At 35.7% G+C, this 24,756-nt stretch overlaps 1 protein-coding gene across 1 annotated transcript in view; it reads right to left on the reverse strand.

Moving 5' to 3' along the window:
• Positions 1 to 3,749: 3,749 nt before the first annotated feature.
• LOC113925407 (disintegrin and metalloproteinase domain-containing protein 5-like) overlaps positions 3,750 to 24,756 on the reverse strand; it is a 137,063-nt gene continuing 116,056 nt past the window's right edge. Inside the window, exons 17-21 of the mRNA XM_027600066.1 lie at positions 23,636 to 23,719; positions 22,619 to 22,730; positions 11,422 to 11,581; positions 9,686 to 9,736; positions 3,750 to 3,915 (exon numbers count right to left, since the gene is read on the reverse strand). Of these exons, the coding sequence (XP_027455867.1) occupies positions 3,903 to 3,915; positions 9,686 to 9,736; positions 11,422 to 11,581; positions 22,619 to 22,730; positions 23,636 to 23,719 (420 nt within the window). The 3' untranslated portion in view covers positions 3,750 to 3,902. The remainder of the gene's footprint in view (positions 3,916 to 9,685; positions 9,737 to 11,421; positions 11,582 to 22,618; positions 22,731 to 23,635; positions 23,720 to 24,756) is intronic.

Raw genomic sequence — 24,756 nt, forward strand, 5'->3', positions numbered from 1 at the left:
AGCTTTTACTCCACAGGTCAGGAATTCAATGTGGGATTACTCCAATTGTATATCAATTCCAGGTATGCAATAGAGAACTGGGGAAATGACCGATGGACCTATCTATAGACCCAGGAGGCAACTGTGAGCCAAATTTAGCCAAGAACCAATTTATTACCTGGTTCTCCTAGGCTCAAATCCAACAGGTGCTGATGATACTTTGAGTATCAAAATCAACCCAGAATTTGTGTCAATTGTCCTCAAAATATATTGTCAGTCCCCTTCTGCCAGTGTACAGACACGAGTAATTGGTGTTAGGTTCCTTTAGGGAAAGATGGGAGGAATCACGACAGTTTATACTTTCCATGGAGTTGAGGATCTTCCCGACAAGGAATCAAGCCATATTCTCAGTCGATGGGTTTCATATCTAAAAACTGGTTCAGGTCTGGGAACTGAAACTCAGGGATTGTGATTTTTTACTGGAAAGATAATCCTTGGTCTCCTGTTGTTCTTGCTTTCTCTTTATTATTGATGTAAGCAACTCCCTAGTTGGCTGCCAGTCTATTTTGCATCTAAAAAGCCTCAGTCCTCTATTTACTGTCTGCAAAACTACCTATGAGTCAAGTCCCCTTTGGCTGTTCCTCCACCCATACTGATCACAACGGTAATTATAGCCTCTTGGATTCTGGCAGCTAAGCATTACCCCCTGGCCAGCACATCACCATCTGTCTTACGATAGGATTTAATCCTAAGTATTGGCCTAGGAATCAGAAGAAGAGATGGGAAACTCCTATGGGATAGCGGTGGAGGCACCTATTGCCTTGCGGGGAAGAAATTTCTGCAGCATCTTCAAGCACAGTGGCTTCCAGTCACTGAGCAGAGGAGGTGGGTGTAAGAGAATCAACATCTTCAGTGGCATACATCCAGATGTCCTCTTTCCTGTTTCCAGGATCTCACTCAGGTTTTTCCCACGGCACCCTGACCTTAGCCTAACAGAGCTCCTTTGGCTGAGTATTCAGATGTCTCTGGAACTTGCAAGTGTAACAAATAGATTTTCTGCCTGCCATTCACCTGTGTCTGACATGCAACAATGTCTGATAAAGGCCTCTTTATAAGTACCACTGGCACTCTGTGGCTCACAGGTATAGGGAGTAACTGTTTGGCAACAGCCTCCGATCTCTTATCACCCTTCTACAGGGCATCAACAAAACTTAGCAGTAATCAGCGAACTCCACTGACTCCAAATGCTTGCTTTATTGCATCTCTACCATCACATTCTCCTCTAGTGGGCTATTTTCCCTTGTCCCCATGAAATTTTTAGAACTGTACTGCCACCTTGTGGTAGGGACTGTCTGCGCCCTTTTTTCCGACGAGGATCCTGTCCTCCTTGCTTCCAGACCAAATCCACATCTTACTACCAACTTACTTATAACACTTTCAGTATTACTTGTTTTATTCTGGATCTTCTGAGAAGCAGATGCCAGGGCAGAACTAAATGAGCATTGATTTTATTAGGAGAAAAGCCACTGTGTAAAATAGGGAGAAAGATGAAAAAGCTGAGAAAGCTGGCCGACATGGAGTAAGTCTGACCCCAAGGGAAGGCGAGAGGGAGATAAAATTGAACAGTACCAGCCGGAGATTCACACACTTTAAGGAGGGTCTATTCAATGTAGGGAAGTTTCAGCGGGACTGTTGGGGAGTTCTTAAGCCAGAGGCAGCTGTCAGAGGAGTCCTGCGTCATCCAGGATGGCCTTTTTTCATATCTCTATTGAGATTCTACCATTGGTTGGAATCATGGGCAGGGTGGTCTTGACAAAAATGTGCAGCAGCTTAGACCCGTTACCACTCGTGCTCCTTGTAGTAGGAGGACTGCAAGGAACATTCTTGTGGCTATCACTCATGACACTCAGTTTATGCACATATGTGCACCCAGGGTGCCCAACTTTTAGAAATGGCTGTAGGCCTTGTCAATGCAGCAGTGGCACTCTTCCAATGTCCATGTACCTCAGAAATTTGTTTAGCATCCAACTCACAAACTAGCAAACTGATACTACAGGGACTTGTGAGTGAAGGGATCGGAGGGAAGTCTTAACCAAATCAATGACCACAGCCTTGTCAGAGGGTGCTTTAGAAGGTCTTCCATTCTGGGACCCATGGCAGGCTTATATCGAGTCACAGATGTCACAACCTTAGTTTTTTCCATTTCATATGTGGTAGGGACAGTAATGCTCACCAAATATTCCACAAGTTCTCCTGATGTTTTTCAGCCTCCTTTTAAGTTAGGGTTATGTGACTCGATCGAGTCAATGCACCATGATAATAAATTATTTGTATCACTGCCAGTTAGATGTATAGTGGACAGGTATGTGTTTTCCACACTTTCTTCAGTTTTGTTGGCAATCATGGAGTCATGTGTTAAGAATATAGAGCTGCAAGACTAAAAAAGCCTGGAGGGCTAGTCATCAAACAGAGGACAGACTCGGCTGCCCAGAAAAAGTACTGTACCTGCACAAGATGACATAAATCATCATAGAATTTAACATGGTAGAGGTAAGTGATCATTCTTCCAGAGTAATTCCAGAAGAATGTCAGGTATCAAAACCTGTCTGCAATAGACTTTAAGCCATGAGGAAATGGTGTTGCATTTTGATTTCTGAGAACTTACATCTATTACTAAATGAAGAGTTCATACGACAGTGTATCAGCATAACAGCACATATTTTGACTGATACAGAATTACTAAGCCCTGCATTTCCTAAACAGGAATAAATATCCTCAAAGTATTACATGACTGCATGATTTCCAAATTTTCACTGGCCTTTCACACAATTTGTATGGAATTATGAGTAATAGAGATGTTTTCTCCAGAAGACAAAACATTTTATTTCAGCAGCACCCACCTAGCTACAGCATCCATCTCCTTTTCAAATCCAAAAACAAAATAATTTTCCTGCAAGACATTTCTACTCTATCTTTGCTGGATCATATGGTAGTTTGAGTTCTAATTTTTTAAGGAACTATCATAATTTTTTTGTATAACAGATTCACCATTTTGTATTCCCATCAACAGTGTGCAACAGTTCCAATTTCTCCACACCTTCACCAAAACTTGCCTATTTTTTTTTTTATGAGAGCAAAATTTCTTGCCAGCTGGTATAAACTGGCTCTAGCACACCACTGCCAAGGTTGCTGCTAAAGAGGAAGATCCAGGTTCTATAGGTCCCAAACTATATAAAACTTGATGAACTCTGAGAAAAAGAATACAAAATTTAAGGTCCTAACTTTGAAAAGAGCCCTATTCAAGTAAGTGGCCCTGATGCTTTTCCTTCCTTAGCTCCATGATAAATCTACTCTTGGTAAACGAGTGTCTCAAGAGGCTAACGTGGATATACAGCTTTCAAAGAGGAGAAGCAGTTAACAAGAGGAGACTTGGGAGTCTCCTCTTGTTAACTTGACCATAAACCAGGTCAGTCCTGGTACTGACCCCAGGAGTCAGTACCACTGGGGCAAGTCACAGCTGAAAGCTAGGAGTTCTGAAGAGAAGGAGGGAGTTTGGACGGAAGGAGGAAGATTCGGGTCAACCTAAGGAGCATAAGGGGAAATGGAACACTCTAGCCTTGGGTCATGAGACTGAAATAGCAGCGCCTCTTGGCATCATGAGGTGAGGATCTTAAGCTGCTTTCACCTGATTCAGAGCCTCTTCTGGATTCAAGTTGCAGTGGATAGGGTGGAAGTTGAGACTGAAAATACAGAGAAAACATCAGACATAATTTAGGTGATTCAAGGGCAGATGATTTATTATTTCATATTTTAAGCCCTCAACAGTGATGACAGATTATGAGGGTGAAATTATTTTTCCCTTCTTGGTTTAGGTCAGTTTCTGATGACTTATTTGGTAATGTCCTTCTTCCAGGCCAAGGTTGTTAGAGACTGTTGCTGTAAGAGAAAACAAAATAAAACACAACACAAAGTGCCAGTGTTGCTTTATTTTTCCTTTTTCTTTCTTTCTTTTTTCTTTTCTTTTTTTTTTTTAGCACTGATATAGGTAATTTAAAGGGCATGGTTAACTGAAGGGAAAGGATCAGGAAAATAAAAATTAATTCCAGAAAAAACAATTATCTGTTACCTCAACTGTTACCTCAGCTCCTAGTTTTATAATAGAAGTGGCTTCCTGAAATTCCCTACCCTGTTCATTTGTCTATATTTGGAAACTATTTAGGTCAATAAAACAAAGTGCCTTGCAATTTCCATTCTAAGTATATGAACTAATTTTAATTTGGAATAAAAAAGAAAAAAATGTGATAATTCTAAGTAAAATATAAAAACACCAATATACATGCACACACCCATGTGTGTACATCTATATATTAAAATATTTTAACAATGATCATCTTCAGTGCTAAGATTAATGATTATTTCATTCTCTTGCATACCTATATTTTAAAATAAATGTTTATTTCTTGTTATAATTGTGATAAGATGCAGAATGATTCACACACTCATATACACATACAATTTATTGAATGAATTAAGAAAGGAAAATAAAGACTAGATCTGGGTAACTTTCTTTTCTGGGATTTAAACTGAGACTATAATTGGACAATTGCTCTAAAATGTTTATTTATATAATAATGCTTATTATGGGGTGTTTGCTACAATGAAAAACAGAAAGTAGTCTAAATATTCATAATAATGGATTTTTAAAATGAATACGAAAAGTAAATAAATAATAAATAAATAAATTGGAGATGATATGTCACAAAATGATGACATGGGCCTATATTTTAAAATATGCAAAGTTGTGCATAATACTTTTTAAGTAAAAAAAAGTATAAGTATTTTTATGTTTTACTTAGAAAAACATTTAAAAAGATATGCATCTACATTGTTAATGGAAATTTTCTTTGGGTATTGTGATTACAAGAACCTTCTTAATATGTATATCTACCAAAGTATCTGAGATATTTTAATTACTATTTGATACTACATTTAAAATCAGAAAGATGTTTTTTGAAAACAAAAAGCTCTATATTTTATTCATTGTTAGTAGTAAAGTTTATCTGAATACCATTATGTGCTTTTCATATGAATTTCAGAATCTTTTTCTCAATTCTCCCTATCCATGTATACAAAAAAATATTTTTATTGAGTTTCTGTTAAATATACAGAAACCTGATACACATAGATTACTGAGTTGGAAGAGATGTGAAGATTTAAACTTAAAAGTATAGCAAACGGAGGCGGGGAGGAACAAGATGGCGGAGGAGTAGGAGACCTAAATTTCATCTGGTCCCAGGAATTCAGCTGGATAGGGATCAAACCATTCTGAACACCTACGAACTCAACAGGAGATCGAAGAAAAGAATAGCAACAACTTTCTGAACAGAAAAGCGACCACTTTCTGGAAGGTAGGACATGCGGAGAAGTGAATCCGGGGCGATATTTGGGAAGATAGATGGTGGGGAAAGGGGCCTCCATCGGCCGCTTCTGGCAAGTGATAGAGCCACGGAGCACAAAATCGGAACTTTTAGAAGTCGGCTCCGCTGAGGGATGTCACTCCAGTGGCTAAGCGGGGGGTGGAATCCTTGCAGGATAGTGTGGTCTCAGGAGCCTCGGGGTCACAGAAAGACGGGGGTGCCTGAGTGTGGCAGAGCTCCCAGGTATCGGAGCGGGGGAGCTGGCTGCTGATAAAGAGCCGAGGAGCAGGCTCTCAGCTCGGGGTTGCCATAAACCATGATCCGCGGCACAGTCGGGCCACTGCTCCTCCAGCAGGGACCCAACAAGTGGCAGATCCGGGGAGACTCCCCTTCCACCCCTAGGAGGAGCAGCTCGGGAGCGCACCGCAGGGATGTGCTGGGTTTGGAGACTCCACAAGGGGTCGGGTGCCAGAGATAGAAACCCTCGGTCCCAGGCCGGGTGAGCACGGAGTGCGGCCGGAGACCAGGGACACGGGAGAGACTGACTGCTTTTCTCTGGGGGCGCACTGAGGAGCGGGGCCCCAAGTTCTCAGCTCCTCCAGGTGGAGACTGGGAGGCCACCATTTTCACTCTCGTCCTCCAAACCTGTACGGAAAGCTTGCAGGGAACAAAAGCTCCCGAGAGCAAACCTGAGCAGATTGCTTAGCCCGGACCGGCAAGGGCGAGCAATTCCATCTCCGGCAAAGACATTTGGGAACCATGGCAACAGGCCCCACCCCCAGAAGATCAGCAAAAACAGCCAGCCAAGACCAAGTTTACTGATCAGTGAGAACAGCAGAACTCCAGCGCTAGGGGAATACTGCACATAGAATTCATGGCATTTTTCCCCCTGATTCTTTTTTTTTTCCCCTGATTCTTTAGTCTTTCATAGTTAATTTTTTTTTAATTTCCTTTTTCTTTTTTTTGAATTTCTCTTTTTCCCTTTTTCAACCATCTTATCAATCCCTTTTTTTAAAAACATTTTTATTTTTCATTTTTAGAGTCATATTCTATCCCTTCATAGCAGTGACCCTTATTTTTGGCATATATATATATATGCCATATTTTATATATATATATATATATATATATATATATGTTGTTCTCTCTTTAAAATTTTGAGATAGTTTCTTCTTTTCTGGGGGGGGATGGGTTAGCCTGGTGATGGGTATTAAAGAGGGCACGTTCTGCATGGAGCACTGGGTGTTATGCACAAACAATGAATCATGGAACACTACATCAAAAACTAATGATGTAATGTATGGTGATTAACATAACAATAAAAATTTTTTTAAAAAAGATAAAAAGCTTTTGCAGAGCAAAGGAAACAGCCAACAAAACTAAAAGATAACTGACAGGCACCTTACGTTCATTTATTAATTCTAATTGGTTTGTAATTTCTTAGAATTTTCTATCTACAAAGCCATATCATCTACAAACAAGGACATCATTCATTCTTCATTTCCAATCTTTCTACTTTTTTTTCTTACCTTATTTTCCTGGCTAGGATCATCCATACAATATTGAAAACGAATACAATTGTGAAATGAATATGTTCCTGATCTCAGGAAGGAACATTCACAATTTCATCATTAACTGGAATGTTTCCTATATGTTTTCTTTTTTCAAATTTCCTTTATCACATTACAGTAACTCTTTTATCACTAGTTAAGTGGGAATTTTTATAGTGAAAGGATATTTTTTCTTCATCTATAAAAATGATCACATAATTTTTCTCATTTTCTATTAATATGGTGAATTACATTATATTGGCTTTTTAATTTTAAACCGACCTTTCATTCCTAGATCACTCTCCCCCTCCATGGCTATTTATCTTCTACAATGCTAACTAGTTTTAGTTGGAAATGTTTTGTTTAAAACTCCTGCATCTTTAATCAGAAATTAATCTGTTAATTTTCCTTTCCAGTATTGCCTTTGTCAAGTTTTGGTATTAAAGTTAGACTAGATATACTAAGCTAATGAGTCATTGAACATTATATCAAAAACTAATGATTACTATACCCTGGCTAATTGAATTTAAAATTTAAAAAAAATAAAGTTAGACTAGCCACATAGAAAAACTTAGGAAATGCTTCTTCTTTTTATATTTTCCAGATGAGTATGTGTAAGATAGGTATTACTTCTTTTTTTAAATATTTGGAAGATGTAATGGTTTGAATTACTTTCCCAACTCTTCACTCTTTTCTGGTATATGATTATTCATCCATATTTTTTTGCCATGTGGCTTTTTAATATCTCCTATTAGAGTGGGTGGAGTACATCACACACATCCACTCACTGATGTTGAGTTTGGTACTGTGACTTGTTTTTTCAATGCAATATAAGATGATGTGATTAAGCAAGTGCTGGCTCAGTTCATCTTGGCTCTTTTGTTCCTGATGAATGCCATGGAAAACAATATGCCCAAGTATTAACTTTGTGAGAAAGCTTCAAATGACAGTTTCCAGATCTTTAATGGAAGACTTACTAATTTTCAATTTTTCTCTATTCTATTTCGGGAAAGATGGAGAGATGTGTTTTTGGAAGAATGCATATATTTCACCTAAAAATTTAAATTTATTGATTTTAAGTTATGACCAGTATTCTCTTTTCTTCTAATGTCCAAAAGATTTAAAAATATGTAATTTTATTACCTGATATTGGTATTTTATAACCTTAGTCTTTTTATTTTCAACTACTGAATAAATCTTTTTTCTATTCCCATCTGATTCAACAGATAATGTTTACAAACACTTGTCTTAATGAAAGAAAATGTTGTTAGGTGAAGGACACATTATACACATTCCAATGAGTTAAGCATAGAGATATTCTCATATCTTTCTAAACCTGTTTATATACACTTATATCTTAATGAAAAAAGATGTTACTTGAAAGGTTTATATAATACAGTGTAGTTTTAATTATATGCATTAATCTTTTCAAGAATCAGCATCTCTCTTTGCTCATTTTTTGTTGTTTTCTGTTTATTTTCCTTTTCATTTATTTCTGCTCATTCCTTATTTCTTCCCATCCACTGTCTTCAAGTGCAATTATTTCTTTTTCAATCTTTTTTGATAGAGATTATAGTGGGAAAAACCCATTTGATTGTTCTCTATCCTGTAATATGCATTTCATTGTGATTAAAGGAATTGAAGTATAGTCTTGCCTTGAGAGTAACAATATGACTAATTTTTGTAGAACTTAAAACAGTCTGCCTTGACAATAGGATTAAGAAGGTGATTGTCCATATTTAACAGTGCTTCTTTTATTTTTTAAAATTTCGTATTTAAATTCAATTTCATTAACATATAGTGTATTATTAGTTTCAGGGGTAGAATTTAGGGATTCATTAGTTGCATATAACACCCAGTGCTCATTCTATCAAGTGCCCTCCTTCATGCCCATCATCCAATTACTCCATCTCATACCCACCTCTCCTCCATTAACCCTCACTTTGTTCCCTATAGTTAAGAGTCTCTTATGGTTTTCCCTGCCTCTGTTTTTATCTTATTTTATTTATAGTGCTTCTCTTAAATTTAGGAATGCCCTCAGTTCAGACATTTATTTCAACATTTGTTACATGAATATCATAACATGCAACTTTGTACTGCAAGGATGAAGACATAACTTGAAAAATAACCTGGGATGCTATATAAAATATTATCTCCTTTTATATTCTATCCATCATGTGGTAAGGGAAATTTTTATATACTGATAATAAAGGGGGAATATATAATTTTATAAAATGTTCTGTTTGATTACTCCATAGTCTGATCTCTAAATTTACTTTCCCAAATGAGTTAAGACAGTAAAATGAGTGACTATTCCAAGGCTTTATCTTACTAACAGTAATTTTTTCTGAGATAATATAACTATAAGCATAAGTGATATCCCTTATAATATTAGTCCTCTTTGTATTTGGCAGTAAAATGTCCTTAAGATATAAATGCTCCTTACCAATGCTCAAAACAAAATCCCACAAAGTATGTGATTATTGATGCTTGTGTATGTACACAAAAATCACTCCTTTAGTATAGGTTGGGGAGGAGAGGTTGAGATATCATGAAAACAAGTTTTATTGTTTATAACACTAAATAACAGTGAAAACCATAAAACATATTATGAACAAATGTTTTGGTCTCAAATTAACAATTTTTTAGTGCTCCTAACAATGATCAAAACATGCAATGCACCCCCCCAAAAAAAAAAATTACAATGCACAATGGCTAATCACATTGTTCTAGACTCACCTTACACTGGGGGATAACTTGCTGTTACTGCTGCTTTCTTCTGACACAGATCTATGAAATTGACAAAATTTAAGTGGAGAAATTTAAAAATCTTGAACAACTAAGTGGCTATTTGAATGAAGAATATTTTTCAAAGAAACAGTGATTCATTAAAATGTCTCCCTCCAACAAAATAAAACAGATACTGTTCTTTTTTTTTTCTTTTCTTTAAGTAGATTAACATAGAGTGAGTGTTATATTAGTTTCAGGTGTACAATATAATGGTTCAACAATTCTATACATTACGCAGTGCTCATCAAGGTAAGTGTACTCTTAATCCCCTTCATCTCTTTCACTTATCCGCCTCACCCACCTCCCCTCTGGCAACCAGTTTGTTTTCTATATTTAAGAGTTTGTGTTTTTGTCTTTTTTTTTTATTTTGTTTGTTCCTTTGTTTTATTTCTTAAATTCCACATATGAGTGAAATCATATGGTATTTGTCTTTCTCTGATTGATTTATTTCACTTAGTATTATACCCTCTAGGTTCATTCATGTTGTTGCAAATGGTAAGATAGCATTCTTTTTATGGTTGAGTAATATTCCATTGTGTATATACACCACATCTTCTTTATCCATTCATCTAAAGATGGATGCTAAATATTAGAAGAAATGCCATCATCCATCTTGCTTGCTTTGTTGATTAACTGCTCTCATCTTCATTTTACATTTATTCAGTTATTTATAGGACAACATTTGTATAGACATGCCCTCTGATTCTATGACACCTGTAATTCCTCAGGTCAAATTAAGCCAAAACCTTGAAGTGGCAGTCAAAATTTAAGTTAATTTTTCTATAAATTTCTATTTTTTTTCTTTCTCTCATAACACACATTTGTGTCTTCTCTTCCTGTCACTTCCTGGAAGTTAAAACTAGAGGTAAATACTTCTGTGGGAAAATACAGTAAATTATGAATAAGGGGCTTAATAGCTATATCTAAATATTTGTGTAACTGATTACAGATAATGTGGTGATTTCACTTACTGTTTTGGTATACCCAAAAATTTATGATACATTGGAAAGCTATTATTATCTCCCATTTTATAGAGTTATAGAGAATAATCTTAAGAACATAGAGATTAAATCACTTGCTCAAAGTATTATAGTTTCTGCATGCAAGATTTAGGATTTAAAACTGTTTTCTGAGGCTAAATGTAATTTCTTTCCCATTTCATGATGCTGCCTCCCGTCTCATAGCCTGTGTTTTGAACTACACATGTAATGACTTTACAAATAGTAGCATAAATACTTAGGAAAAAAATATTTTGGAAGCAGGTTCATAAATACCATTTTCAATTGAGAGAGCTATTCTAATAGAGTTGTCTGAGAACTTGTATCTAAAAAATTTATCTTTTGAAAGTTCCCTTTAAATGCAGTGTTATATATTCTCAGAAGCCTTTGGACAGTAGACTAGTAATAAGACTATTTAGACAGTGTTGGCTGACTAAGAGGCTGAATAAAATCCCCACTATACTCTTGGCAGTCATATCTCCTCTTCAAGTGATACTAATGGTAAAATGAATGGTTTTACTAATGAGTAAAATTAGAAAAAAAAAATGGAGGACATCAAACTGGTTTGAAATGTATCCCTGGACCTCTCCTCATATTGTTCTACCTACAGTCTTAGATTATTCCTGATGAGACATGAGTACTTTTTTCTTGACTCATTGAATTTACTAAGAATAAACATGTATATACCTCTCACTTTCAGTTTCCTCTCTGTAGCACAGCTCTCTTATTTTATTCTGCTTTATTGAAACAATGGCAGTGATGATGAGCACAGGTAGAGAAATGTAGAAAATGAGTAGAAATCGGTGTTTTGAAGGAGTGGTATTTTGTTCCCTCAAGTAGCTTTTACCTATAATGGAAAATAACCATCTCATATTATGTTAGAGACTGTATTAACCAAACAAAAATGTGGAGAGAATATCATTACCAACATTATTCCCAACACTAAACATTTCACTCACATACATTATAAATATAATAAATATTAAATATTAAGTTAACATATAAAATGGACTGTTACTAGTGCTTTACTGATGTCTATGAGTTTTCAACATTACATCATATAGTGATTTATTTGACTGAAGATAGTCTTTCATAAGCACATGTTTAATACCTACAAACATTTCTTCAATTTCTTTCTGATATAACTTATCCAAAATTTAAACATGTATATCACAGAGAGTATTGGGATTGTACCTAAATATGAGAATTAAATCTGGGAAGTGTGGCATTTAATTTCTCTTACATTACTAAAATATTTTTCTAAAAATTAAAAATTAATAGTCACTAAATAACAATTATTTAACTAAGTCCTTTAGTCAAATATATAGCAATAGGAAATTGTTAAAGTGACTCTATAATTATTTTGTAGAATGCATGGCTAAGTATGGCTTTGACCCATTCCTTTCCAACTAATGTTAATGTCACATTTTTCTCATGGGTTCTTTTTTTTTTTTTTTAAGATTTATTTATTTGAGAGAGAGAGAGCACGTGTGTGTGCCTGCAAGTGGTGTTGGGGGGGGCATACAGAGAGAGAGAGAAAGAGAAAATCTCCAACAGACTCCCCACTGAGTGCAGAGCTGATGCAGGGCTTGATCTCAAGACCCTGAGATCACAACCTAAGCTGAAATCAAGAGTCTGATGCTTAACTGGCTGAGCCACCCAGGTCCTCCTCCTCATCAGTTCTTATTCATTCTCAGTTGACATCTGTTTTCATTCCTGAGCATTTGATCTATGTGGCTCCTCAACTTCCACCTCTTTGTACATATCAGCCACCTATCTGGGTTTATAATGTATCAAACTCTGCTTTCTCCACAATTTATTAGCATGTTCTTGTTGTTGTTGTTTTAATTTGGTATGGAATGCTGTTCTATCACTTCTCTGCCAGTTGAAACAATGGGGAAGCTGACAGGTAGAGGAGCCACCCCCCAGCTACAGTCATGCATGATCCATGGTTCAATGTTCTCCTCTTAGAACTGCCCCAGTGCTTCACAAGATAAAACTTGTGAGCAATGAAACTGGATAATCAGCTGAGGAGATTTCTAAGCAAAATGTTGCAGGTACAGCTCAGGTCCTCCCAACTGCTTACAGTAAATGTGAGAGTGGATTGATGAGTTGAAGAAGTGTTCATCAGAGAGATACCAGAACTTAGAGAGCTGGAGAATTCTCAGCCAAACCATTGCAGAAAATGGGGAAACACGTTTTAGAGAGAATGCCCAATGTGTGGCTGGAAAATCATTTGATATTGAGATTATTGCATCTTAGCAGCAATCTCAGCAGAAGCAAGGAACAGGGATGAGATCCATGAAGGCAGAAACACTGCCAGGTTGGAGCGAAGGGAATAGGGTGGGGCAACACAGCTATTTGGCTGCCAATATACTTAATTCTTCAAGAAAAGAGAGTGCTCCAAAGGTGATTAAGAGATCATCAGGGTTTTCTCACCCATCACAGGCCCAGGAGCTTCCTTCCTTGATTTCAGCTAGGCTGCCCCAGCCCAGTGCCTGGGAGACAGGAAGGCTGCAAAGTGTTGCGTGGGCAGGGCCAAAGGGGTGGGGTAGACGTCACTGAGGACTATGGGATGATGCTGCCACTACAGTGGGCTTGGAGGATAGACTATCAAGCCAAAGAGGATATCCTTGAAACAAAAATCTAATGGTCTGCCCTGTACCTCTGAAACAGATAATACAATATGTTAAAAAAGAAGAAGAAGAAGAAGAAAAGAAGAAAGAAGAAGAAAGAAGAAGAAGAAGAAGAAGAAGAAGAAGAAGAAGAAGAAAAGAAGAAAGAAGAAGAAGAAGAAGAAAAAGAAAGAAAAGAAAGAAGAAGAAGAGAAGAAGAAGAAAGAAGAAAGAAGAAGAAAGAAGGAGGAGGAGGGAGGAGGGAGGAGGGGGAGGGGGAGGGGGAGGAGGAGGAAAGAAGAAGAAGAAGAAAGAAGAAGAAAAGAAGAAGAAAAGAAGAAAGAAGAAGAAGAAGAAAAGAAGAAGAAGAAGAAGAAGAAGAAAAGAAGAAGATAGCGGGAAGGGAAAAATGAAGGGGGGTAATCGGAGGGGGAGATGAACCATGAGAGACGATGAACTCTGAGCAACAAACTGAGGGTTCTAGAGGGGAGGCGGGTGGGGAGATGGGTTAGCCTGGTGATGGGTAGTAAAGAGGGCATGTTCTGCGTGGAGCACTGGGTGTTATGCACAAACAATGAATCATGGAACACTACATCAAAAACTAATGATGTCATGTATGGTGATTAACATAAAAATTTTTTTTTTAAAATCTAATGGAAGTTAGCTTGCTAAGTTTTGTATTTACTGGGATCTGTCATCCTGTCCTTTCCAATTTCTTTCTTTCAGAATGAGAATATCTATCCTATGCCTGTCTCACTACTGTTTTTTAGAAGCACATAACTGGTCCAGTTTTATGGGCTCAAAACAGGAAGGAATTTTGCTTCAGGATAAATCATTCGTGAGTCTCACGTATACCTGATTTACATGATACTTAGATGAAACTTTGTATTTGGAATCAGTGCCAGGATGGGTTAAGACTTTTGGAGCTGCTGAAATAGGGGTACCTGTATTTTGCATACAAGGAGGACATGAATTTGAGAGGACTATGGGATGGACTTTTATGGACTGAATTGTTCCCCAAAATTCATATGATGAATTGAAGCCCTAATACTCAGTGTGATGGTACTTGGAGAGAAGACCTTTGGGAGGTAATTAGGGTTAAGTGAGGTCATAAGGGTGAGGTCCTAATCTGATGGAATTAGTTAGACCATAGAGTACTCTCTCTCCACATACACTGAGAAAAGGCCATGCAGGGACTCAGCAAGAAGGTGATCATGTGCAAGCCAGGAAGAGAGTTATCAGAAAACAAACTTGCCAGCACCCTGATCACAGATTTCTAGCCTCCACAACTGTGAGAAAATTAATTTCTATTGTTTAAGACACCCAGTCTGTGGTATTTTGTTATGATAGCTCAAGCAGATGAATACAGCGTGTTTTCATGAAAATATAGATGAGGTTGTTTAGTCCCCAGAGCATTCCTTAAAGGGAGAAAGAAATAGCCATGGAACTCCTATTAAAACTTTCCTTCCCAGAAACATTCACTACCTAATAGTCTAGAGAACTTCAGGCTAAAAGACAAGATGGTTTAGTATTAGAAAATCTTCAAAGGCAATACAAAAATAATATCAGTTAATAGATGTCATAAACATATTTAATAAAACCCAAAAACATTCCTGATTTTAAATACAATTGGAAGAGATAAATATTTTCTCAATAAGATAAACATATTGAATCAAAAGCAGCATCCTTTTCATGATAAAATATTAGAAGTTTTCCTAGGAGTAAAATAATGATCAGCTCTTTTGTGATTATTTCCTTTTATTCTGAATGGATTACCCAGGGCAATTATGAGAAGGGGGTGGAGATTAACCAAAGAAGAGGAAATAAAGAAATTATTATTATTAAAAAGGTGTGAAAAAATTATTAATTGCAGTTACATCAGTTAACTGCCTTAAAAGCTAAAAGACTTGAAAATAGTGATAACTCATTGATAAAATGCATGCACAAAAATCTGTAGACTTCCTATATGTAAAAAGTAACAAATTAAAAATACAGTGACAGAAAGACCTTCTAATAACAACTTTCTTTTTTTTTAAGATTTTATTTATTTATTTGGCAGAGACAGAGCACAAGTAGGCGGAGAGGGGGGAAGCAGGCTCCCTACTAAGCAGGGAGCCTGACATGGGGCTCGATCCCAGGACCTTGGGATCATGACCTGAGCCAAAGGCAGCTGCTTAACCAACTGAGCCACCCAGGTGCCCCTGATAACAATTTTCAACAAAATTATAATATTCTTAAAAATGAAAAAGGTAATTTCTGATCCATAGATCATTCTATACCTATAGAGAGATCAAAACCAAAATGAGTTATCAGCTTACACCCATCAGGTTGGCTACTAGTTACAAAACAGAAAATAACAAGCGTTGGCAAGGATGTGGAGAAACTGGAATCCTTGTGCACTGTTGGTGGGAATGTAAAATAATGCATCCTCTGTGGAAAACAGTATGGAGATTCTTCAAAAAAGTTAAACATAGAAATACCATATTATCTAGCAATTCCACATCTAGGTATATACCCCAAATTATTGAAAGCATGGACTCAAACAGATACTTAAACACCCATGTTCATAGCAGCAGTATTCACAATAACTATAACTTGGAAGTAACCCAATTGTCCATTGACAGATGAATGGATAAGCAAAATGTGGTACATACATGTAATGGAATATTATTAGCCTTAAAAAGAAAGGGAATTATGGTGCCTGGGTGGCTCAGTTGGTTAAGCGTCTGCCTTCAGCTCGGGTCATGATTTCAGGGTCCTGGGATCAAGCCCCTCATCAGGCTTCCCGCTCAGTAGGTATTCTGCTTCTACCTCGGCTCTTCCCCTTGCTTGTGCTCTCTCTTTCAAATAAAATTTTTTGAAAAAAGTTTTTTAAAAAGGAATTATGACAGATGTTCCAACATGAACTTTAAAGACATTGTGCTAAGTAAAATAAGCCAGATACAACCTGACAAATACTGTGTGATTCCACTTATATGGGGTCTCAGAAGTAGTGAAATTCATAGACACAGAAAGTAGAATGGTGGTTGCCAGGAGCTAGGGGAGAAGGGATTGGGGAGTTATCATTTAATGAGTATACACTTTCAGTTCTGCAATATGAAGAGTTCTGGAGATGGATGGTGGTTGCACAAAAATGGGCAATGTCACTGAATTATAGACTTAAAAATGGTTAAAATGGTAAATTTTAAGTTATGTGTATTTTACAAGTAAACATACATATATAAATATGTGTGTATGTTAAAGAGGGTGAAAAAATTAGTAAAATAGATTGTCAAGGGTGATGAAAGCAATACACAACAGAATTATAAATTTCCTATAACCATAGGTAAATGGGAAGCTTCATGAAATTAAAGAGATGCAAATGGATTTCTTTTTACTACTAGTTTGTCATGGATTTAAAATATTGATAATAACTCCAAAAAAATATTAGAAGTTTTCCTTGGAGTAATAACTTTTGAAATCAGGAATAATGTATAGTATTATTAGTGGTAATTTCTGGAGTTAGGATTACATAAAAATTTTGAAAGAAAAATTATAATGTGAAATTAAAATATACTCTAATTTTATATATGAAATAGAAAAGACCAAAATATAGGAGAATTTAGATTCTAGAATATGCAAATAACAGGTAACTCATACACACACATACACATATATATTCAATTATGTACATATGTATATTTAGGTAGTTATATCTATATATGTAATGCTGTAAAATGGTTATACATTCTTTGATAATATCCATGAAATATTAACAAAAGTTGCTAATGTATTGGCTGTAAATAAAGCCATCATGAATTCCATAATTTTAGTTTTTTCCAAGCCATATTTTGTTAAGATAATCAGTGATATACAAAATAAATAGAATAAGGGTATTAAAGAAACTGGGCTCCTTAAGATCACCTTGCCTCTCATCTTTATGCCCCAAAACACATTTGACATCACAAGGGCATCCCCCACATTGAGTTCAGGGCTCATCTTTGGGTACAGGGCCCCAGAAGGGACCATTTGGGGACAGAAAATGCATGCATCCAATGGCATACCAGCCCAGGGCTTTCAGAGTAGATCTACAGGCCCCAGAATACATTGATGAAGACACACTCTATGGCAGCTGACTAAATGAAACTAGCTGGATTGAAAGTTTTCCTCTGATCCCAGGCTCAGGCACCACCATTCTACTGCCATCAGGACCCAGAGTGACCTAGGGAAACCATACATGAACATTTGCCTGGGACGATCCAAGCTGTCATATACAAGGTCTCAAATACTGAATAATCCATTCCTGAGATGGGAAATTTTTTGAGTTATGGCAACTGGTTTGGAGGGTTGAAGCAAAAGAAGAAAATCCATATGGAAGCTGAAAAAATAAGGATTAAAAGCAACATTGTTTGGTGTCAAAAGAATAAAGCATAACTTACCTGCCTTCTGTAGTTTCTGTTTTTAACTCTGACTGCTGATGTCGACAATTGTAATTTGTGATTCATTCTGAGTGATGTGACTTAAGTGTGCAACCGAAGGGTATTGAAATCTTTAATAGTCCATCTTTGACTTAGTCTTTGGATTAACTGTTGTGCTTTGTGTCAAGAGAGTGCTAATTTAATTTTTCATGTTGTCAATATTGTAATCATGTTTCCTAAGAGCTCAGATAATGATAATCAGAATGATTACAACACTAACCAGTATGACCCAGACATCACATGATCTTGAAGGCTAAATGACTATTTTTAATGACAGATGGAAGGACACATGCAACTGGATTAAAGAAATAAATAACCAAACAGAGCATATTATACAATATGATGAAAATAATTTGGATGCAGAAATAAACCCACACATACGTGGTCAATTAATTTACAACAAAGGAGCCAAGAATATTAAATGGGGGAAAGGACAGTCTCTTAAATAAATGGTATTGAAAAAACTGGATATTCACATGTTAAGAATGAAATTGGACTATATTATATTATAAACAAATATTAAAATGTTTTAAAGACTTGAATGTACCTGAAACCATAAAACTCCTAGAAGAAAATATAGGTGGTAAGTTCCTTGATATCAATCTTGGTGATAATTTTTTTAATGTAAAGGCAGCAAAAGCAAAAACAAACAAGTGGGACTACACCAAACTAAAAATCTGCACAGTGATGGAAATCACCAACAAAATTAAAAGGTAACCTCCTGAATGAGAGAAAATATTCACCAATAATATATCTGATGAGGGGTTAATATCCAAAATATATTAAGAATTCATCTAACTCACTAGCAAAAAACTCAAATAATCCTAGGCACAAGACCTCAATAGAAATTTTTCCAAAGACATTGAAATGGCCAAGGTGTACATGAAAAATGCTCAACATCACTAATGATCAGGGAAATACAACTGAAAACCATAAGGAGATAACACTTCACACATGTTAAAATGGCTATTACCAAAAAGACAAGAAATAATTAGTGTTGGCAAGAATATGGAGAAAAAAGAACCCTTGAGCATCATTGGTAAAAATATAAAGTGAGGCAGCCCCTATGGAAAACAGTATGGAGGAGGAGGTTAAAAAATTAAAAATAGAACTACCATATGATCCAGCAATTCCACTTCTGGGTATATAGCCAGAGAAAATGAAAACACTACCTCAAAATTATATATGCACTGCCCATGTTCACTGCAGCATTATTTACAATAGGCAAGATATGAACACAACCTAAATGTCCATCAATGAACGAATGGATAAAGAAAATGTGGTCAAATATATATATACAATGGAATATTATTCAGCCATAAAAAGGAATGAAATCTTGCCATTTGTAATGACATGGATGGATCTCGAGAGCATTATGCTAAGTGAAATAAGTCAGACACTAATACGATATATTTGTACGATCTCATTTATATGTGGAATCTAAAAAAAAAGAAAAAAGAAAAGAACAAGCTCATAGATACGGAGAAAAGATTGATGGTTGCCAGTGGTGTGGAGGGTTGAGTGAAATGGATGAAGGGGGTCAAAAGGTACAAACTTCCAGTTATAAAATAAATAATTCCTAGGAGTGTAAATACAGCATGGAAACTATAGTAAATAATACTGTATTACATATTTGAAAGTTGCTAAGAGAATAGACCTTAAAAATTCTCATCACAAGAAAAAAAACCTGTAGCTATGTATGTGATGGATGCTAACTAGACTTATAGCAATTATTTCACAATGTATACAAATATTGAATCATATTGTACACCTGAAACTAATATAATGTTATATGTCAATTATATCTCAAATAAAAAAAAAGAATTTGGAATAGGTATGGTGGAGAAGGTGATGTGAAAGCATATTTGGAGGTTGAATCTCAAATTTCTTGGATAAAATAAGCAAGTATTTTTAAATCAACTACATTTTTTTGTTTCCCAAATTAAAAACAACAGCAACAACTTTTCTCTCCCCAAAAGACACCAATGTCCTGACAAAAATAACTAGCAAATTAGCATTAGCTTTGGCACACCATAGGAACAAACATGCACTGCCCTATCACTCATTCCCTTCATTGCTCTACAAAACCAAGTGAGGTTACATTTCCTGGTTCACAGATTGCACTAAAATGTCCCATGGGAGAAAAATGTGAGAACTGTTATAACATTTTTTGACCCCTTAAGTGTAGCAATGATTCTGTCATATCTTACCAAGTGAATAAGGCAGCAAAATAATCCCCAGCACTTAGGCAATTTGATTTTAAAAATGAAGTTTAAAATAAATGTAATTTCTATGCAAATTTTAATGAAATTACAGAAAACATAAAAAAATTTGTTATCTTGCTCAAATCCAAACTAGACTTTGTTGATCTATATGCATAGTTAGCAGGGCCCAGTGCAAATGTAAACTTCTGCAAATCCTATTCAGTCTATAAGCTTCCTATCAAAGAAAAGGAAAAGATCTCACCCGCTAAATATCCTACACACCTTGGACACAACACTGAATAGAGTGTTATATACAGGCTTTCCTGATGAAAGCTTTTGGTCACTTTTAGTTTCCTCAAAATGTAAGGAAGCTGGTAATGGGATTTTTTTAAAAAACTTTATGAAATGGGAAGGCGATGGCTTCCTCAGACATGGACGCATACAAGATGGCTCTTAGTGTTACCAGTATTATGAGGTGTGTTAGAATACTAGCCTGGCATAAAATCTTGCTCTTGAAAGGCTGGACAATAATGTACTTCTTTAATTTTTAAATACATTGTGAAGGAAAATAGAAAGGTTGCAGTAAGAACAGAAATCTACATGCTGTTTCTCTGAAAATTTGATAATTTGTGAATCCTAGGGGAAATCATGGACTATACCTATGACTCATAATTTTGGGACTAAGACTGCTTCAGAACTCAAAAAATGTAACTAGAAAAAGGCAAGCAGTGAAACAGGACCTTCTCAGTACCTTTGTTAAAATCATAATTTATTTGTAATTCAACTTAGATTTCACAAATGCGAATTACCTCTATGCTTTCAACCACGTTCCCTAAGAAAAAGAGATTTAACTTCTGCATCCAATGTGCTTTAGAGTGCTTAAAAATGATGAACATTTTTGAAATGGGCAGCCTATATAATGAATTAAATATGCAAAGGAACTGACTGATGGGTACCTGGTCCATCAGAAGACACCTACAGAAACAAAGCTAATGAATGTTTTTGGAGAGCTGCAAAATAATTTCTACAAGTCTAAAAATCTGTGTCTAGTTAAAAAAAAAAAAACCCAAGTATGTCACGTTCAAATGCTTTTGTGGGAGATCTTTGCTGAGGCCATCACAATGGACTGACACCTGAATTCAGTAAATGTGACTTGATAAAATAGAGCTTCAAATCAAAAGCAATTGTACATCTGGCTCTATTCTATTTTGCTGCTGGTTAAAGGAAGGATGTCTGAAAGGTTGGAAGCAATACAGAGAAATATAATTGGAAAATGAAAAAGAAGGAGCCAAAAATATATCTGACCATATCATAGAACAGAAAGAATCCTTTTATTTTTTATTATTTTTAAATTAAGTTCAATTAACCAACATATAGTACATCATTAGTTTTTGATGTAGTGTTCAATGATTCATTAGTTTAAAAAAAAAAGGAAAAGAAAAGAAAGAAAGAATCCTGTCATTATTATTTTTTATTAAGTATAGGGCAAACTTTTAATTTTTCTTATTTATATTCCCCCTTTGAAAATTCTTACATTTATGAATCTTAATATTATACAATAAGCCTACAAAATTTAAATATCCAGTAAAGACTTTTTAAAAAGAGGTAAATATCAATTGCTATTTCAAAGGCTATATTATATAATATTGTCCTCATTATAAAATATTGTTACATTTTTGCTCACATATATTACTTGCTTAAGTGGTTGTACTATAAACTACTATCAATTGACACTAGTAACTAGCTCTATTGTTTCGCTTAAATAATAGCATTTATGTAACAAAATCAATAATACAGATATGTAATTTTAAATAAATATCTTCTACACATATTTATGTGAAAATAATATATGTGTATAATTATGTTACCTGTTAAACTATTATTCCCCCCCCTTTTTTTTTTGGTCTGATATACAGTCTAACATGGCTGTGTGTTAACTCTGTAAAAAGTTGGTCACCCTAGGTATGCCTTCCCCCTAGTAACCAAGGTTCAAGTAAATCTGCCAAGGAGTTTCAGTATTTATTTGCCCCAAAAGGAAAGGGGGTGAGGGTAGACAGTCTCTGCTCCCAGGTTATTCTAGGTGGCCTCCAATATCTTCTAAAACCAGGGAATATCTGCCCCCCCCACACGTGTCCTCAGTCCTATCCAGGACTGCTTAATCTCCAAATAATACTCAGGAACCCCAGTAGAGAGATTCTAGAGAGGATAGTTCAAAAGATTGGACTGGAGTCCTTACAATGCAACAACAAGGAATAAAAGATAGCCTCAAAGAATCTGCTGGCATTAATATAACAATGACTACTAACAAACACTATTTTAAACCAGAAATGTATGAGAAAATCCAAAGTGAACAATCTAAATTAACTAGGCACTGGAATTTCTACTTTTATGTTGCCTAACACTGGGTACACTTTTTTGTTAGTAGACCATGTCAATGTTGATATAAAAAGTATAGAACGAACTTGTACTGTCTTAGATCTTCAAAAATCTTACAAATAAAACAAAAACATGTTTGTTGGTATCAGTTGCTTTGTAACGTAGCTTTGAACCTACACTTAATTTTTTCTCTTACATGTTGTCTTTGATTCATGAAATGTGAAAGACTAACCAGATGGAGCCTTGTGCCCATCATCTATACTTCCAAATTCTCCCTTCTTCTGCACGCATGTAGGAGGGTCAAACCCCTTTTCACAGTGGCAGTGATTTAAATTGTTGCAAACCTGCAGTAATCAGAAAATAGAACAATTGGGGTTTTTTTTTTATGTACAAAGATGGTTTTCAATAGAGAGCAATGAATATTCTATACTTATTCAACAGAGAAATTTATTTCAGAGAATTTATTCATTCCAGAGAATTTAACTTAAAAAGACAACTCAATAAATTTTCACAAATTTTCTCTTGGAATTGTCCATACTTTAGAAAGCATATTTAGCTTCTGCTAACAAAGCAGTTTTTTTTAAAAATTCTTCAGCTCTTTCCATGGCCAGATCCAAATACTGGCAATTACCAGTAACTTGCCACTATCATTTAGTTGCTAGTTTCACAGAACAGCCCAGACTCTGAATTAACAAGCAAGACTAGAAAGAAAATTCTAATGACCTTTGTTTACCAGTTTCTACCTTCTTTCTGTGAAAATAAGATCATTTTGGTTATATAATAATACATGGTGCATATAGCACATCCACCCCTTTTATTTTCCAAACACTTTATACATCCAGAATCACCTTAAATGTTTCTATCTTCTCTAACAAATAGTTTGGCAAGATTTCTTTTTTTTTTTAAGATTTTATTTATGTTTTTGAGAGAGAGATAGAGAGTGAGAGAGAGAGCACAAGAGGGGGTAGGGTCAGAGGGAGAAGCAGACTCCCCACTGAGCAGGGAGCCTGATGCGGGACTCGATCCGGGACTCCAGGATCATGAGTCAAAGGCAGTCACTTAACCAACTGAGCCACCCGGGTGCCCTTGGCAAGATTTCTTAAGAAAATAAGATAGAAGTTATAAATTATAGACTATTAAATGACACCAAGCAGCATGAAAATCATTTTAATGATTTTTTTTAAATCTCCAAACTGTTTTACAGCATTGTTCAAAGCATCTTGCTAAAATGAAAATTGAAATTACTTACTCCATGGCTATTGCAATAAGTAGAATTGCACTCTTCATTTGTTATCTGGTATTGAACTTCTACACACTGAAATCTGAGGCAATACTAAAAGCAAAAGGAAGTGAAGAATAGTCACATAATCAGATTGTATTCATGGATAATACATAAGAAAATTTCAAGAAAGTTTCAGAATTCATACTATCAAGAATTGGCATAAAAATACAAAAAGTAAAATGTAATAATTGAAACATTGAAATAAATGTGAAATAAGCTATGTGACTTCAGATTTTAAAGATGTAACCATATGTGAGAAGTTAGAAGTTTTATTTTCTTACCATCTAGCACTAGAAGTCCACTTACAAAGGGAAGTACTTAGAAAAATAATTTGACTAATTCCTGAGTTCAAGAACAATCCAAGAAGCATTTAAAAAATACCTATGCCCAGGCTCCACCTGAGACATTTCTATCAAAATCTCTGGGTACAGGGTCCACATGATTATTGGAGCAACTAAGGTTGAGAACTATGAGGTGGAAGGTTGGGGTCTTAAAATCATGGGTATGAGTAGCACAGAAAGATAGTTTACTATTCCATGAGAAAAAAATGATGAGAAAGAGAACAGCAAGGATAACAGATAATTATATAAGGTAATAGGGCAATGAGAGACTCCCAATAATGAGGTGGCTAAAAAGCCTCCAAAGAAAATGAGTGTTTACTGGACCAAATGGACTTCACAGCTTTGAATGACATATTGGACCAGATGGACTTTGTAGATATATACAGAACATTCCATCCTAAAACAACAGAATACTCATTCTTCTCGAGTGCACATGGGACTTTCTCCAGAATAGACCACATATTGGGTCACACATCAGGTCTCAACTGATACCACAAGATTGAGATTATTCCCGACATGTTATCAGACCACAGTGCTTTGAAACTGGAACTCAATCACAAGAAAAATTTGGAAGGAACTCAAACACTTGGAAGTTAAAGAGCATCCTGCTAAAGAATGATTGGATCAACCAGGAAATTAAAGAAGAACTTAAGCAATTCAAGGAAACTAATGAGAATGAAAACACATTGGTCTAAAACCTATGGGATACTGCAAAGGTGGTCTTAAGGAGGAAATACATAGCCATCC

This window comes from Zalophus californianus, chromosome 2 (genome assembly GCF_009762305.2).
Source record: "Zalophus californianus isolate mZalCal1 chromosome 2, mZalCal1.pri.v2, whole genome shotgun sequence".
Lineage (NCBI taxonomy): Eukaryota > Metazoa > Chordata > Mammalia > Carnivora > Otariidae > Zalophus > Zalophus californianus.